Raw genomic sequence first — 16,116 nt, 5'->3', positions numbered from 1 at the left:
TTTATTTTTTTCCCTAGGTTGCACGTACAATCAATAACATGCAGCAGCAGATCCAACAGCACCAGCGTCAGCTGGCCCAGGCCCTGCTGATGAAGCAGCAGCAACAGCAACCGCCCCCTTCCCACTCAGGCCTGCATCCTGGTGGAGCCAAATCCTCCCTGGATTCATTTCCAGGTCATCCCCAGGCTCCAGGCCTCCCGGACCTGCAGACCAAAGAGCCGCAGTCATCTCCTAACACCTACAGCCCCTACTCTCTCTGTGAGTAGTATCAGCATTGCTCTTTGAATGTGGAAAAGTAGTCCTTGCAGGATTGTGAAGTAACATCTCCTTAATGTCCTCAGCTGGACTGAATGTAAACTGCATGGAGGTGGGAAGTCTGTCAATGAAGGAACCCCCCCAACCCCAATCGCGCCTGTCACAGTGGACACACCCAAACTCAATCGAAAGCCTCTCTGGAAACTCTTCTCCATTGGAGCCCAACCTGGGCAAGCACGGTGAGAAAGAAAACGGGGCTCACTGTCATGATTATTTCACCTAATAGCCTTTTGACACTGGAGACGAGTGTTCAATGTGTAAAATGCAGATCTGAAATGTGGACTGGAAGTTGTATATCCAGCATGATATATTCAAACAATATGTTTACGAGACCCAACGCCAGCTTGAAAATCCCTTTGTATTTGAGCGTGTTGAAAATACTGTTTCAGCAGTTTCTGCCAGTTATTTAAAAACTGTTAATGTATTTGGGTTTTAGATGTCTCATTGTGCTTTTCTTAGGTGCCAACCTGGGCCCTCCTGGAAAGCCCACTCAGCTGGATGAATCTTACAGCCCCTACAGCCTGATATCCAGCTCAGAGTCTCCTTCCAGCCCTCTGGTGCCTCCAGACAGCTGGGGACAAAGCAAAGGCAGCAGTGACAAAATGGCCAATGGGACCAATATCAACTGGCCACCAGGTGAGCAGCGCTCATGTTCTCAGTTTGTCAGCTTTAAGTTTGTTATGTTGTCTGCCAAAAACTGCTTTGTCATATCTTCAGGACAGGCATTTGAATTCATGTGCAGAAAATGAGCATAATAGAAAAACCTTTACCTGTGAAACATGCCTGTTATAAGTTTCTTTGGTGTCCCGTAAGTAAGAAAATCATGCGCACATGTTCCTTTTACTTTCAGAGTTTTGTCCTGGTGTACCGTGGAAGGGCCTCCAGAATATCGACCCTGAAACTGACCCCAACATGACCCCCGGCAGCGTCCCCAGCGGACCCACCATCAACACAAATATCCAAGATGTCAACCGCTACCTGCTCCGGGACAGGAGCGGAGGTGAGAACAGGAGAAGTGAGTGAAGGCCGGACCACGTCGCCTCCAAATCAAGATGCTCAGTTTGAGTGTTTTGGTTCTGATGTTTAAAGTCAAATAAGTAAAGAGATGAATTGGAGATGATGTTAAAAAAGAAAGGTGTATGAATCAGCCGTGATCCGGTGTATTTCTGCCACCTGAGAGCCTGCTTCTTTTTCTTTCGTTCTTCATTTTCCTACTTTTTTAACTGCTGCTGTAATCATTGTCATATTCTATATTCTTCTCTTCTTAAAGAACCTTACTGTCATCATTTGTTGTGTGTTTTTCTTTATGCCATTTTCTCTCTGCTGCGTTTTCCTTATTTGTTTTGTATCTATTTGTTTGTGTTGCTGGCGTCGGCTTAGGCTCCTCTCCCACCTCATCTCAGAACGAGGCTCTGCCTCCCTCCACTGATTGGCCAGTCAGTGGCTACACTAGCTCGTTCAGTCTTTCGTCCCCGGAGATGGAGGATGCAGGTACATGGTTTATCCACAACCACCCACCCACCCCCTCGCCACACTGCAGTGGCTAATTTCACTGCAAGTCAGCATTTTCCTCTCCTTCCTGTTACTTTAACACCCAGAGCTTCAGCCATTCACTGGAGAGACGTGTCTTCTTTTCCATACGAGTCACTGCCCCTGATTAAACGTGACCTTCATTTGAGCTGTATCCCTGTCAGTTTTGTGTATCATGCAGTGCATAATCCCCTCCCTGCGATGTTAGTGTATCTCCTTCCTCCTCTGTGTGCGGCATGGAGAGTACAGCTTGTCGTGTTTCCCGTTTTTATAGCGACTCTTAACTGGTCTGTTTGAAAGAAGTAATTTTCCTTTTGTGTGTCTCTCAAACACATCTCATGCATACGCTAACACACTGTGGGGTTTTGTGCCTCCTGCGCCACACACAAATGTGCATGAAGGCCACCAAGTTCAGTTATTTTTGGTTTATATGTAAAGTGTGTGCTTCACAGAAACAGAAGATAGATTTGTACCATGACACAAGATGAGATTATTTTGGAGTAAAATCCAGCGAAGGCTGTACTTTGTAATGCAGTCTTTACTTGCTTATTCATATTCACCTTTGGACAGTTTCTCAGAACTTTTCAGCGATTTCATCCTGCAGGACTCCTTCCTGCGGGAGCGGTTGTCTTTCGGACGAATGATTCTGCAGACCAACCTTTGCCATCTTCTTTTTCTTGTAGGTAAACTGTCAGAGATGAAATCCACTTGGTCTCCAGGCCCCATTTCTCACAGCCAGGCCTCTCTGTCCCACGAGCTGTGGAAGGTCCCACAGGGCCCTCGGAGCAGCACCACAGCCCCTTCCCGCCCCCCGCCTGGCCTCACCAACACAAAGCCTTCCTCCACCTGGGGGGGCAGCTCTCTGGGTCTGGGACAAGGCTGGAGCAGCTCTTACACCACAGGTAGTGTTACAAAGAGGTTATTGTGTCTCTAATGTTTGTCATGTTCCTCTTCAAATGCTTCACGTGAATTTTGTCATGTCATTAATCCAAAAGACAGATATAACTGTTAAAATAACAAACCAACAGAGCTTCAAACTTTTGGAAGACAATGCACTTCTAATAGGAATTGTTTCCATGGGTGATTTGGAAGAAAACAGCATTCATGTGAAAATACTGGACATTTAAAAAATGAAAACAGTGGAATAATTAGAAATGAAACCGTATAGCAAAGAGGAAAAGTTCACATTCTGTGAGCCGTGCAGAGGTTAGTGTATTTAAAGTACTATGTGTGAGCGTGGTTGTCAGTATACTCTCATAGGAGGAGGCATTTTGATGTGGCCTACGACCGCAGGGCTGCTGTACAGGTAGAGCACAGGCAGGAATAACGCCTCGAGAAGATCTTGTTGTGGTTGAACGTTGAAATCAACTGACTCTGGTCAGCTTTTCTTTTTTCGTGGGTGAAGTTGACACCACCCATTGAGCTTAACTGACTTGATTCTGGTTTCACATAAGCTTGGGAAGTATGAACCACATGCCAACAGACTTCTTCCTTTCACTGCTGTCTCTTTCTCGTGCACAGCAGGTACCACATGGAGTACAGACAGCTCCACCAGAACAAGTAGCTGGCTCGTGCTGAGGAACCTCACTCCGCAGGTAAGAGGCTTGCTTCTCCACAGTTTTTGAAAATACGCCCCTTTGTAGCTAAAATTAAATGAGCTGGCTCACCATTGGCAGCTGTTTTTTCTTTTTCAGATTGATGGTTCGACTCTGCGAACACTGTGCATGCAACACGGCCCCCTCATCACATTCCACCTCAACCTGACACAGGGAAATGCTGTAGTGCGCTACAGCTCCAAGGACGAAGCTGCCAAGGCGCAAAAGTCCCTGCACATGTACGTGCATCAGCGCATTGGTTCAAAGTGTTTCACTCAGTTAATTTTAGGGCATTTAACCATGAATCATTTGTCTTTGTGCTTCAATCTCCACGCAGGTGCGTGCTCGGGAACACCACCATCCTGGCCGAGTTCGCCGGGGAAGAGGAAGTGAACCGCTTCTTTGCACAGGGCCAGTCACTCGGAGGAACAACCAGCTGGCAGGCCACTCCAGGCACCAATCAGACAAGGATGGGCGGGACCGGGTCTGGAGCGTCTCACCCCATCGGGCACTCGCCCCACTGGAACAACAACAACAACGGCGCCGGCAGCAACAGTAGCAGCGGCGGCCTGGGAGCAGGCGGAACAAAAACAGGTGGAGAGCTGCTGTGGGGTGGTGTTCAGCAGTATTCCAGCCTGTGGGGACCCCCGAGTGGAGAGGAGGGACGGGTCATGGGGAGCCCCACCCCAATCAATACACTGCTGCCTGGGGACCTGCTGAGCGGGGAGTCCATGTAGGATAGAAGAGTCTAGGCTTACAAAAACAAACACAAACAGGAGCAAAAACCTTGCAAATCAATGTGGAGATAATCAGCGTGGATGTAAAGGTGGAAAGGAGAGACGGAGGAGGACGAGGAAACACCTTGCTGCTCGCCCTCGTCAGCCTCGTCTCCTCCTGGGTTTTTACTGACATTTTTAGTTGCAGTTCTGTTGTGAATCCCAATAACGGATATTTTGATCACAGTGTTCAGCTTTTTCTTCACAGGAACGAGAACTTTATTTTATTTTATTTTTTCAGAAATGAACTTTTGAGAACTTTGCCGTGCGAGACGTACTTTTAGTCAAACTGACACAGTGACGAGCTGCCATCTTTAAACTAATCCCTCACTGCCTATTTGAGGCAATCATACTGCACCTCAGAGATCCATGGAAAACAAAAAGGCGTCATTCCCAAAGTTTAAAAAACCCTTCAATCAGAGTGGTTGTTGAACTTTCAGCTGGTCCAGACTCCACATTTGTTTCTCTCAGCACTAATAATTAGCCTTAAACTATTTCCTGCCCTGCTATCCTCACTCACTCTGTACTTGGTGAAGAAGCATACGGACACCTGCACACCCTTATTTCTGAGCCAGTGAAACCTGAGTGGAGAGTACATGCTGCTGCGGCTTAACAACCGCTTAAGCAACCACAGCTCGCGACTTCAGTGCATTGTTTTGTTTAGTTTTGTTTGTTTGTTTAAAAGCAGATTGAGTTCCCCTCACAGCGCTCAAAGGGAATGATGCAACTCTGTTCGCCTTGTTCAAGCCATTTATTTTTGTAGTTTTATTTTTAATTTCTCTTCTTGAACCATTGCAAACAAAGCTAAGAAATGATATTATTCAAAATGTGTCTGTCAATCTTATGTGGTGGTGTCGAGGGACGGGGTGGGTGGGGTCGTCGCATGTACAGTTAAGATGGGCGACAACGATGAACCACTGCTATTACTATGGAACTGTAAAGATGAAACACTTCGATGCACCTCAACTCACTTGCGGGGAGACACCTCGCAGTTTGGTCTCAGTCTCTCAGACCCAGTCACTGATGCTGTGGAGGAGGAGAAAAAAAAACTTAAGTCGTTCCCTGCCTCTGCCTCGCCCCCTCTACCGTGCGCGCCCACTCCGCCTGCAAAGCAACCATTTCAAGCGACGTGCAATATTATAGCCACAGACTCTCACCGTCCAAGCACCCCTACTCGCGGGATTAATAGAGGAGACTGTAACGAATGAACTGCAAACACTTTATCGGTCTGCCCGCCAACTTCACCACCCACCCATCCACCCGCCTGTACCGGCCCTCATCTCCTCATTGCAAAACAAAAAACAAACAAACAAAAAAAACCCTGCCACTACAGCTTCCCTTTGTCTCCCCCAGCAGGGTGTCAGGAGAGTAGCACGCTGGCCTTCTGTCTAAACACAAGGACGCACACACCACCCGACTCTCCACGATTATGCTTGTGACTGATTTTTGGGGAGAAGGACAGGCAGGTGTGTGTGCATGTGTGCGTGTCTGTGTGTGTGTGCGTGCGTGCGTGCATGACGGGGTGATGGCGTCAAACCAAAACAAGAAGACCAGATGACTCCCCTTCCCTCCATTTTACCCACATTTGCATTTCAAGAAATGTCTGAATCAACGATTTGTGTGAGTTGGTGGTCTTATCACAGCACATAGCAAGAGCACGGCTACTCCTCATACCCTCAATGCCAACGAACAGAAGAAAGGAGAAGCAACACTGGCAAATAAAAATTGAAAAGACAAAAAAAGCAATCTGCTTAGTGGCTTCTCTGTATACTTATTTTTGAACTTGACGTGGATGTGAATTTATTTTTATTTTTTCCCCAATTTTATTTTATTTTATTTTATTTTTTGGAGTCCTTCTTCCCTCGAGTCAGCGGGACCAGAAAGGATGTCAAACAGTAGCAAAGTGAAGGGAAACACAAAGAAGAACTAAGTCAAGCGATGATGGGTGGTGGCAGGAAAAGACCTCAGAGAACTCCACCCCTCTGCTATCAAAGTAGATATCACTGTTACATTGCAGCTTTTGAAATCTTTATCCTTGGTGTCTGGAAACACTCGACGTGTTCATGTTCTACTGGGTTCAGCAGGGAGGATCGCCCCCACCCCCGCTTTTGGATTGTTTTTGTTGTTGGAGGTCCTGCCAACCTGTGTGATAGTGTGGCCACTGAGTGCCTGCCTGCTGCAGAGTGCAGTGCTGCAGCAGCCCTCGCCCCCTCCCTCCATCTCCCACGCTCGCTCGCTGCCTCCCTGCGGACCCTTACAGACTAGCTTCCCTCCTCTTCCTTCTCCTTTTCCTCCCAAGAGCAGCTCCTTCAGAACTGGCCCGCCACCTTGTATTGAATCTACTACTCACTACTACTACTGCTACACCAGAGTCTGTCAGCAACCTCCACTTCCACTCTCTCCTCCCGTCTCTCTCCTGCAAGGATCACTTTATCCGGAGACGGAGTCGACTGATGTTTTGTTTTATTGTATTTTCCCCTTCTTCTTCTTTTCTTTTTTTCTTTTTATTGGAGTTGCTGGTGTGCATTTTAATTTTGTTTTGTTGTGAGAAGTTTGCTGATATTGTTGCTGTTATCATGAACGATTGTTATATTTGATGATTTCATGGTTTTTATGCAGTGTTCATCTTCTTTCCTGTCCCTCCCACCGCCGCTGCCTCCAAGGCAGAACCAGCGTGTAGTTTAGAGGTACGCCTCAGCCGCGTGAATCACTGAGGGAGGGAGGGAGGGGGTTCAGAATTGAGGAGTCAAATCAGGATGAAAAGGAGGGGGGTGTAGTTTAAGGTTCTCCAGGATGACAAGCCAACTTCTTCTGTCCATCCTGGGGTGACCGAGCGTCCACTGCGCTGTGTCGTAACACACCCATCGTTTTTAGTGTTGATGGGCCTCGCTCACGCTGGTGCTTTAACTCTGGGAGCACCCAGTTATCACTTAGAACCACCTCAACTTGATGACAGCCTTCCATTTCTATGCAAAGACAAGGAGGTGTTCGCTCACAGCCATCCCCTTCATCCGCCAATTTTCCACTTAACCCTTTCAACCTTTATTACCGGGCAGCTTCTCTTGAAACCTCACCTGGATTCAAATGTAGGGGACACTGATGGAGCCTCTCTTCAGAATAGAAAAAAATAAAGGGTGGGGGCGGGGCGTGTAGTGGACAGAGCTGTTAGATGACACTAAATGACCTGCTGGAGGCACCAAGTTGAGTTTTTGTGCCAACAGATTTCTAAAAGTCTACTTCCACTTTTGGCCACATCCTGATTTATCCTTAGCAACAATGAGTGTATGTTATCGCTGCAGGGCTGTGGGAGCTGTGGGAGGCTTAAGCTAGATGAGTGGAGCTGGTCACTCACCAGTAGGAGGAGGAGGAGGGAGCGTCCCTGTATGTGTCTGTGCACTGTTTATGGGTCACATCGGGTACATCTCTTTAAAAACCAAAAACATTATCTTTCTTTCTCTTTTTTCCTTTATCATCAAGGTTTTTGCAAAAACTAGAAACTACAAAAAAAACCACAGTCTGTTTCAGCTGTGCACTCTGAGGCCGAGACGCCTGATTTCTGTTTCTCTGCAAGCTGCCGCCTTCTCACCCTCTCTGGGCTCGTTTCTCCGAGCCACGCCTGGGAGAAGCTGTATCCTGGAGGTTCACTCTGGACCTCCAAACCTGAAGGTTGTGCCAGCCAGTATACACGCATATATATGAATATATAGAAAACAGGTCATGTCTGCACATTTGACTTTGGGGGTCCAAGCGGGGATCTGACGTATCAGCAGAAACAAGAGACGCACCTCAAGTTCGGTACCAAGTCTTAAAACTCTTTGCGGGGTGGTTTTTGACCCTCTTCCAGAGTCACTTTAGACTCGCATCATTCAACGAAACAATCACTATTGCCTGTGCTGTCTGTTTTTGTGCGATTGTTCCTGAAAAACCTGCATTTTGCTCCACACTGGACTTGAATCAACGGGAGGAGGGGGAAGTTGAACCGAGTGGGAGGGATGGGTGACCAGGACAGTCTCAGACGTGCCCTGGGATTTCACCAGCACTGAGAAGCCCCACCCTCTCCCACGCCTTCGTCTGCACTCTTATCTACCGGTCTAGTGTTGGAAATCACATCCTCTCCTCCCCCCTCTGATTTTTTTACGATTTATTATTGTTATTTTAAGTCACACGGACTCAAAGGCAACTGGAGCTCGAGTAAAATCTACTTCTCAGTCGTGGATCAGTCGAGGATCTGGGGGCAAAAAGAGCTGAATTAGCAAATCTCTAAAAACAAAGGTCTGGGTTGAATATGCACATGCTAGCTCATACACAGGATACAACCAAGCGTACATTTGTGGGTGTATGTGTGTCTATGGCTAGATTTCTGTTTTCCACTTAAGCCTAACGCCCCACCCACCCACACCCTTACCCTTACCTCCCCGCCCTCTGCCCTGGCATCAGCTCCTTACCCTCTGTATCCAACATCAATGTTTCCCAGAAGACAAGATCATAAACATATCAGAGTAATACAAAATAATGAAAACAAATACTTGAATCAAAAGAAGCGCCAATAATGTAATGTGAACACTTTTTTTTTTTTGTAGTGTTTTTCTTTTTCTTGTCTCATTCATTCACTTTGGAGTTTTATTTTATTTTTATTTTTAAGCATCAGTTCAGAGTGAAAAAAAAAACAAAGATCGGTTTTAAAAAGATTTTTTTTTTTTTTTTTTTTTTTTAAAAGGCAAATTTACATCAGTCGTATTTGAGTGTTTGCACAAGGCCGCTTGTACTGTACGTTGTGAATGAATGTCTGCGAGGTGAAACGATGCGTGAGAGCTCGTGATTACAGCGGAGGGATCTCTGCCTCACGTTTCTCTTCAGTTCAGTATCATTTTTGTTGTTGTTGTTTTCTTTTTGCTTGTCAAATACTATATTCTGATGTTAATTGTTACTAGCCTCTAGCGTTGCACTGAGTGTCAGCCTCACCCCTCATCCAGCTATATGAACAACATGATACAAGTACTGAGGGGAGGGGGGAAGAGGTATCTGGGGGGACAGTTCATGTGTAAATGTTTACTCAAGGACTAAAAATAAGTGTGTTTTTAAAAAGAAAATGTAATGTTTATCTACCTTAGTGGCTTTCATTGTGGAATAATCCAAGAAAGTATGGATCATAATTGAGTATTGCACCATTTTTCAGACTATAAACTTTAAAAAAAATCAAAAAAAAATCATATGTATAAAAAAAAAATGCAGCAAAAAAAAAGTATTTTGCAGACCTGTGGCCATAGATTGGGGTAGAAGGACTTCAGCTCTCCCAAATCTGAGCAACGGAGGGTGAAGGACATGACATCAGACCGAGCCTTGGCTTCTAGGGCTCATTCAGAGGTGCCTACCTTTTTATTTTTATTTTATTTTTCGGGGTTTGTTAGCTTTCGTTCGGTTTTCTCTTAGTTCACTCATCTGTTCTTCTGCAAGGCCACTGACAGTTTACAGTTTTTATTCTGGAGTTCAGAAACAAATCAGCAAAACAAAGGAATGAAACCATGTGGGGAAACTAAAAAAAAAATTAAAAAAAGATTTTAAAAAAAAAGGACAAATGCTTCCATTTTTAAGAAAAAGTGCAACACTTCACAGAATGAAGATTTTATTGTGCTACTTTCAGAACTCTGGGATTGAACAGTGTTGTCTTGTTATGTTTAACCTTCTTTATTCTGTGTTAATGTTGTTCATGGACTATCTGAAGCCTGTTTGTTTTATGTTGATTATATATATTTTTTTCCTTTTATATAAAAAAAACAGAAAAGAAGACAAAAAAAGACATAATTGCTCACTATCTTGCACACACACGAAAAAGTGGATCTTGTCTCAGGAAGGCCAGGGTTCCAGAGTACCAACTCCACGCCATTTTAATGTACATTTTTATGAGTTTAAAGAAAAAAACAAAACAAAAAAAAACAAAGGATGACTTAAAAGAAACAATTCTAAGCACTGAAAGTTATGGATTTCAGAAGAAGAGAGAATACCTTTTGTTTCTAAATCCGTAGCAGTTACATAATAACCAAATAATGGACTTTAAAATAAAAATGGAGTGCTTTATATATAAATCTATATATTAAAATTGCTTTACATGGAAAAAAACAAAAACAAAAATGGTCTGAGTTTGTTTAAGAAAAAAAAAAAGATGGTGAATAACATGCAAAATGCTGTATGTTTGAATCTTTATTGTGTTTTCTTAATGAGGTCCCGTCCTGACTGATTCAGGAAACATTGTGCATTAATCTCTTTCTCTCTCTCTCTCTCTCTCTGTGTCTCTCTCTCGCTCTCATTCTCCCACAGCGGGTATTAATATTAATAATAGATGAATTTTGTTTTCTTTCTTTTTGTGGAGCATTTTTCACAGCTTGGAGGATGTTTGTAAAACGTGAGCTGGTTGTAAAAGGATCATGAAACTATGCACAAGTGTTTGGGGTGGGGGTGGGAGGGGTGAAGGTGGGGATTTTATGGCCTACTTGCTGTAGGTGGCTGATCTATTGCAGGGGTTTTGGGGATCCAATGTGTTTTTATTTGTTTGAGTTGTTTTGTTTTTTTCTTTGATAAAGAGGGCAGAGAGGGGTTGGAGACCTCCATCTCCAGCTTCCTCCCCCCACCCTCTGATTCAGATTGGCCTAGCGCTACATCACCATGCTGTGTATTCCTAAAAACCAATGAGCGTCTCACTCTTTAGCACTGTGGGATTCTAGCCTGTCACCCTCCAAGGGTTGTTTTTTTTTGTTGTTGTTGTTTTTGTTTGTTTTTCTCCTCGGTTAAGGTTTTACAGAGGGTGGGTGGGAAAGTTATGGGATTAGGGCTGCTTTTTTTTTTTCTTTTGTTTGAATTATTAAGTAAAAACGTCTGTACTGAGAGTTAATGAGAAGTCAGTGGCTTGTAATGTTTTGTTTTTATTTTGTTTCTCTCTGTATATCTCTTACTCCTCATAGAATGTGATTGTTAAATGACATGCACCGAAACAAATGTTTTCATGAACTATGGAGCTTCTTTCAAATATTAATAAAAATAGCATTTTTTTGTTACTTGGCTGTTAAAGCCGTCCCCTTCTCATGTATTGCTTCCACCAAGAAGGTTTAATGTGTGTTGTCCTGTCTGTAAACACGATAGCTCAAAGACTTTCCACAGAGTGTAGAGCGGGGTCGGGTTAACAGTCCATCGAGGTCTTTAAGGTCGACTCAATGATTTATTGGTCTAAAATTGACAAAAAGCCTTCTGACTCAGACACTATGATTCTTACAAGTGTGGTGTGTTATCAGCGTAAAAATTTATCGTGTAAACAGCGATGTTTAACTCATTTCTGTCATTGTGAAGAAGTTTAACCACACACTGAATCTCCCAGATGTAAGGAAAAAAAGTGCAATTTCAGCAGAACATCAGAGTTTGTGATGAAGAAATGCTGCTGTAGTTAATGGAAATGGAAGAGTAGATGGTGAAAAGACTGTTACTTTGTTTATATATTACTTAATTACTTTGGTGTAGTGTGACTGGTCATGGGGGAGGTCTTCTCTACCTGGCTGTTTCTGGCCCCCAAGCCATATAACGACACCCCTGGTATAAGGATTTAAAATGTCAGCTTGACTGCTCCTTCAGGCTCAGTAGATTTAGCTGAAGATAAAAGTGATAATAATGTTATAAAGAGCTATTTTTGTTTTGCTAACTGATAATGGTGTGCAGGAATTCTAAATGTCACATGTGACCTCTGACCTCATTTTTACTTTTCACGTCTGCCTTTCTTTCAAGTTGAGCCAAAATGAGTTACAAGTATCACTAACCATTTTTAAGTATCACCACTCAAATGTTTGATCACATATATAAAAAGGGTTTTGAACAGAGAAAAACTTCTTAAATTATGTTTAAAAAGAACAAAGTAAACTAAATGCATGTGTACAAAATACAATTTTAAAAGTGAATACTGCTCAGAGTGAGTCGCCTCAGTGGAGGTTCGTGCTATTTCTTCATCCTTTTGTATCCTGAATGCAAATCACCATCAGAGCGTGTGCAGCGCTTGTATTTTTGCAAAGGCGTCTGTTATTTCCTGTTACTGCTCGCAGCACCGTTGGCCCGATGGTGTCAGTCTCTCAGTTTGAGCTGTCTGGGACAGGCGTAGTAGTTGTCCTGAAGCTGTCGGATGTTTGGGTTAGCGTACACGGGGAAGTTGACTTCCTCCAGGTGCGAGGGGGCCTCGTGGTTATTCTGGGGGCCTCTGGGGCTCTGGTGCTGCTGCTTCCTGCCCATTTCCTCATAGATCGGAGCATGAGGTTGTGGTTTGCGATGAGACCTTAACTTCACCTACAACACATGTTTGGGGTTTTTTTAGATTGTGATAGAACAAAAAGTTTCAGCTTTTGTTTTTGTAGCTTGGATGTGTCGTCTTGATTTAAAAAAATAAAATAAAAAATCCCTCGGGGGTTTTCAGTCTGAAAATATCAAAATACTCCAGTAATCTCTCCTTTAACGCTCACTCCACCAGTACCTGATCACAGACCTTATAAATAAAGTTTGTTACTTAAAAAGGCAAATGATACTAATTACATTAGAAACTGTTCTGTCCTTGGGTTTTGCACCTTGGCTATTTTGTGCAAAACTGATGGTATTAATAATAACGCAGCAGGAAATGAAGCGTACAGTCATTTGAGGTTTTCTGGGTTGTTGAACACAGATCCTGCTGTGGTTCACCTCTAACTTGGGCTCCTGTCTGCTAATACCTTTTGCACATTTTGAGTAACGATGCTGCAGTCACACATCACACTTTATCAGAAGATTCCCTCAAAAAAAACCAGATGACTGTCAGACCAGGATCATAGCCGACACATTAATCGATAATTAGCCTCGTGTAACTCACTCGTGCAGCTGTAGCCGTTATTTTGATGGAGTTATGCAACCAAACTATCAGAGCTCAGTTAAAGCTGCATCTCTGAGGTAACTACTCACACATTTCTGGATGGCCAGCCAGGTGAGGGTCAGCAGAAGAAGCCCTGCTGCTGTGAAGATGGTCCAGAGTAGAGGGGCGTAACCAGGAGAGCAGTGGCACGGCCTCCCTGCAGCACAAACAACAGTTAAATCTCAACAAGCTTGAATCCTGCACTGTGAGGTGGTGTAACCACATACCTGCCACCTCAACCAGCACGAAGGTCTTCTGAGCGCAGAGGATCATCTGATCAGAGCTGTTAGTGTCTCTGTAGCTCAGATCCCACATGTACAGCCCTGTGTCGCTCAGCTCTAAGCGAGAAATGGTCACGTTGACCTTCATGGAGCTCAGGTCTCCACGGAGCACCAGGCGAGCTCTGTGATCCGTGGCGACCGTGACCTCACCGGCCTCAGTCACGGACACCAGGGTTGTCTGGCTCTGGACACCGCGGTGGTACAGGTGGAGGCTCGTCAGGCCTCCGTGGGCCTGCCAAGGGGAGCAGGAGATCACCACAGCCTGACCCTCCGTCAGACGTTTTAAGATCACCTCTGCGTTGGCTGAAGGAGGGAATGATAGACGTTAACTCCACACGGAAATATGTCTCAACATCCCTGAGGATTAACCCTTCTGTCTATCACATGTCCAAACAGCTGGAGAAGGAGCCATCAGATTTTCCACTTTCTTTACATCTCGTTGTGGAGGTTGATTTGTTTCCCCCATCATGAGATCAAATGTTCCTTTTATTCATTACCAAGGTTTATGATTTCAAACCTTCTCTCACAAACTTTTAGTTTAAGTCTACACACACACACACATTATTATTAATATGATTCAAATGTCCGTATTTCTTACCTTCGAACAGCTGAAAGAAAATAAGAATCCAGGCCGGCCTCGCCTTCATTGTCCGTTCAGTTACAGAAGCTCTGAGATCCACCGCAGCTCAGTCATAATGTGTCTTTCCTCTTTGTTTCACACTCTTGTGAGTCTCTGTGGACAGCCTCACCCTATTTATTGTTCTTCACCTCGAAGCAGGAAGACGACTTCAAAGCGAGAGCAGCTGTTAAAATCCTCCCCTTGGTCTCCGAGCTCCACGCTGAGATTTTCTGACTTGTAAAGGTTGTCACGTGCTGGGTGCACACCCCTCTGAGTAAAAAACTACAGTGAAAATGAATCCTCAACATCCTCAAGAAGTTTTTTTTTTTTTTAAATTAGTCAAGTAAAAACAAATATAGAGTTCTAACATGTGAATCTTCTGACTGCCTCCAACAGTCAGGTTACAACATTATCAACTAAACACAGATTAAATAAGAAAACTAGTTTGTTTCTGTGTGACTGTGTGAAGTTCCTGCAGTCAGGAGGCCATGCTTGGTGGAGCAGAGTGTGGGAGGTGGTTTTATAGCTTCCTTAACACAGAAAGATCTAACATACGTAAAACAATACAGAACATAAATCTGTGAACGTTACTTGCATACTCACAGGAAAATTATCTTCTGGCTTCTCCCTTCAGGGGTCACCTCAGCAGCCCTCTGCATGTCCCCCTTCACTACATAAGATAAGATAAGATAACCTTTATTAGTCCCACACGTGGGAAATTTGTTTCATTCTGAGGTCTTCCTTTTTTCCTCCTTCCTGGCAGCTTCATCTTCAACATCCAGCTGTCCCTTCTCTGCACATGCCCAAACTATTTCAGCCTCACCTCTCTAACTTTGTCTCCAAACCTGAGTTGTCCGTGTGATGTACTCATTCCTAATCCTGTCCATTATCATCACTCCCAATTAAAATCTTAACATCTTCAGCTCAGCCTCCTGTCTTTTTGTCAGTACTACTGTCTCAAAACTGTACATAATAGCAGGTCTCACTACCATCTTGTAAACCTTCCCTTTCAGTCTTGCTGCCACCCTTCTGTAACAAAATCATCCCTGACACTCGTCTCCAAGAGTTCCTTTTCATTCTCTTTACCCACACACAGAAAAATAACTTAAAACATCATGTACATGGAAATATATATGATGTGATTCATTTAATGAATTTGTTCAGTAAGTTTTTTTCAGTAAGGGCCATTCATTAGAAAGCCTCAGAAATAAAATATCACCTAAAAGTGTATGTAAATGAAACTAAAGCAAAGAAAGACAAAATAGGAATTATGTTCTATAGGACCCACACACAGCACCAGAGAACTACCTTATATAAACAAAGAATAAAATGTAAATAATAAATCATTAGTAAAAAAGAAATATGATGCATTTTATTTGAATGCATCATATTTCTCATCTCTGGGTGTAACAGTTGACCTGTATTATATTATTCACTATCAGCTCTGCCTTTGTTAACAATGAAGGTTACTGTGCTACTGGGCCACGTGCGTAAATGCGCTCATCTCTTTTGCTTTCGGGTTTTTTTGTTTTGTTTTGTCTCTTTGTTGCACATTGCAATATTCACACATGAACATCTAACAAACATTTCCTCAATCTCTAACATCGTTACTAAATCAGTACGGTGAAATCTGCGCACTGCTCAGATAAAGACAGAGCAAATCAGCTGATTTCTGCCCCGTTTCATGACGATCTGAGCCAGGGGCGATTTTAGCCCATTTTTGGGCTGAAGCACCCCCAAAGATTTCTTACTTTTTTGACAATATTTGCTGTTTCTGTGACACATTACTAAAAATATAAAAAGCATACAGTACGTAACATTTCAACAACAAAAGTATAGCAACCCCCCCCCAAAAAAAAAAAAATGGTTTGTTCCAGCTCGTCTCTCCCCTACTGTGAGACGCAGCGGAGCGGAGGTGTAAGTGCCTGGCTGAAAACAGGACATGTTAGCTGCATTTAACCTGCAGTTACTCTTTATATAGTTGGGTAGGAGTCAGACCATGTTTCTTTTTAGCTGAAAACCATTACACCAGGTAACCTGCAGTGTTGAAAACGTGTTTTCCGACGATGTTTGCTACCCTACAATCCGTCCT

General features: G+C 43.7%; 2 protein-coding genes across 13 annotated transcripts in view; one reads left to right on the top strand and one right to left on the bottom strand.

Moving 5' to 3' along the window:
* Nucleotides 1-9,792, top strand: part of tnrc6c1 (trinucleotide repeat containing adaptor 6C1) — a 45,141-nt gene extending 35,349 nt beyond the window's left edge. For 6 of the 12 annotated variants that reach the window (XM_085271016.1, XM_085271007.1, XM_085271005.1 and 3 more), the window contains 9 exons: nucleotides 18-258; nucleotides 342-494; nucleotides 775-951; nucleotides 1,166-1,330; nucleotides 1,696-1,806; nucleotides 2,529-2,747; nucleotides 3,367-3,440; nucleotides 3,540-3,679; nucleotides 3,778-9,792. In XM_085271016.1, coding sequence (XP_085127142.1) covers nucleotides 18-258; nucleotides 342-494; nucleotides 775-951; nucleotides 1,166-1,330; nucleotides 1,696-1,806; nucleotides 2,529-2,747; nucleotides 3,367-3,440; nucleotides 3,540-3,679; nucleotides 3,778-4,177 — 1,680 coding nt within the window. In that variant the 3' untranslated portion in view covers nucleotides 4,178-9,792. The remainder of the gene's footprint in view (nucleotides 1-17; nucleotides 259-341; nucleotides 495-774; nucleotides 952-1,165; nucleotides 1,331-1,695; nucleotides 1,807-2,528; nucleotides 2,748-3,366; nucleotides 3,441-3,539; nucleotides 3,680-3,777) is intronic. The other 6 variants (XM_085271010.1, XM_085271009.1, XM_085271006.1 and 3 more) reach the window with 6 other exon arrangements.
* Nucleotides 9,793-9,939: 147 nt separating this feature from the next.
* Nucleotides 9,940-14,212, bottom strand: LOC146576027 (uncharacterized). The gene is made up of 4 exons (XM_085271018.1): nucleotides 14,004-14,212; nucleotides 13,352-13,708; nucleotides 13,175-13,281; nucleotides 9,940-12,532 (listed from the first exon to the last, which is right to left on the bottom strand). Exons 1-4 carry the CDS (start codon nucleotides 14,050-14,052, stop codon nucleotides 12,314-12,316), a joined length of 732 nt encoding a protein of 243 aa, XP_085127144.1. The 5' UTR covers nucleotides 14,053-14,212; the 3' UTR covers nucleotides 9,940-12,313.
* Nucleotides 14,213-16,116: the final 1,904 nt, after the last annotated feature.

Source organism: Mchenga conophoros, linkage group LG4, assembly GCF_057382185.1.
Source record: "Mchenga conophoros isolate Kocher_MC1m ecotype Shallow Benthic linkage group LG4, M_conophoros_male_GT1.1, whole genome shotgun sequence".
Classification (NCBI taxonomy): domain Eukaryota; kingdom Metazoa; phylum Chordata; class Actinopteri; order Cichliformes; family Cichlidae; genus Mchenga; species Mchenga conophoros.
The sequence above is the reverse complement of the archived record's forward strand: the minus strand, read 5'-3'. Positions and strand labels throughout refer to the sequence as shown.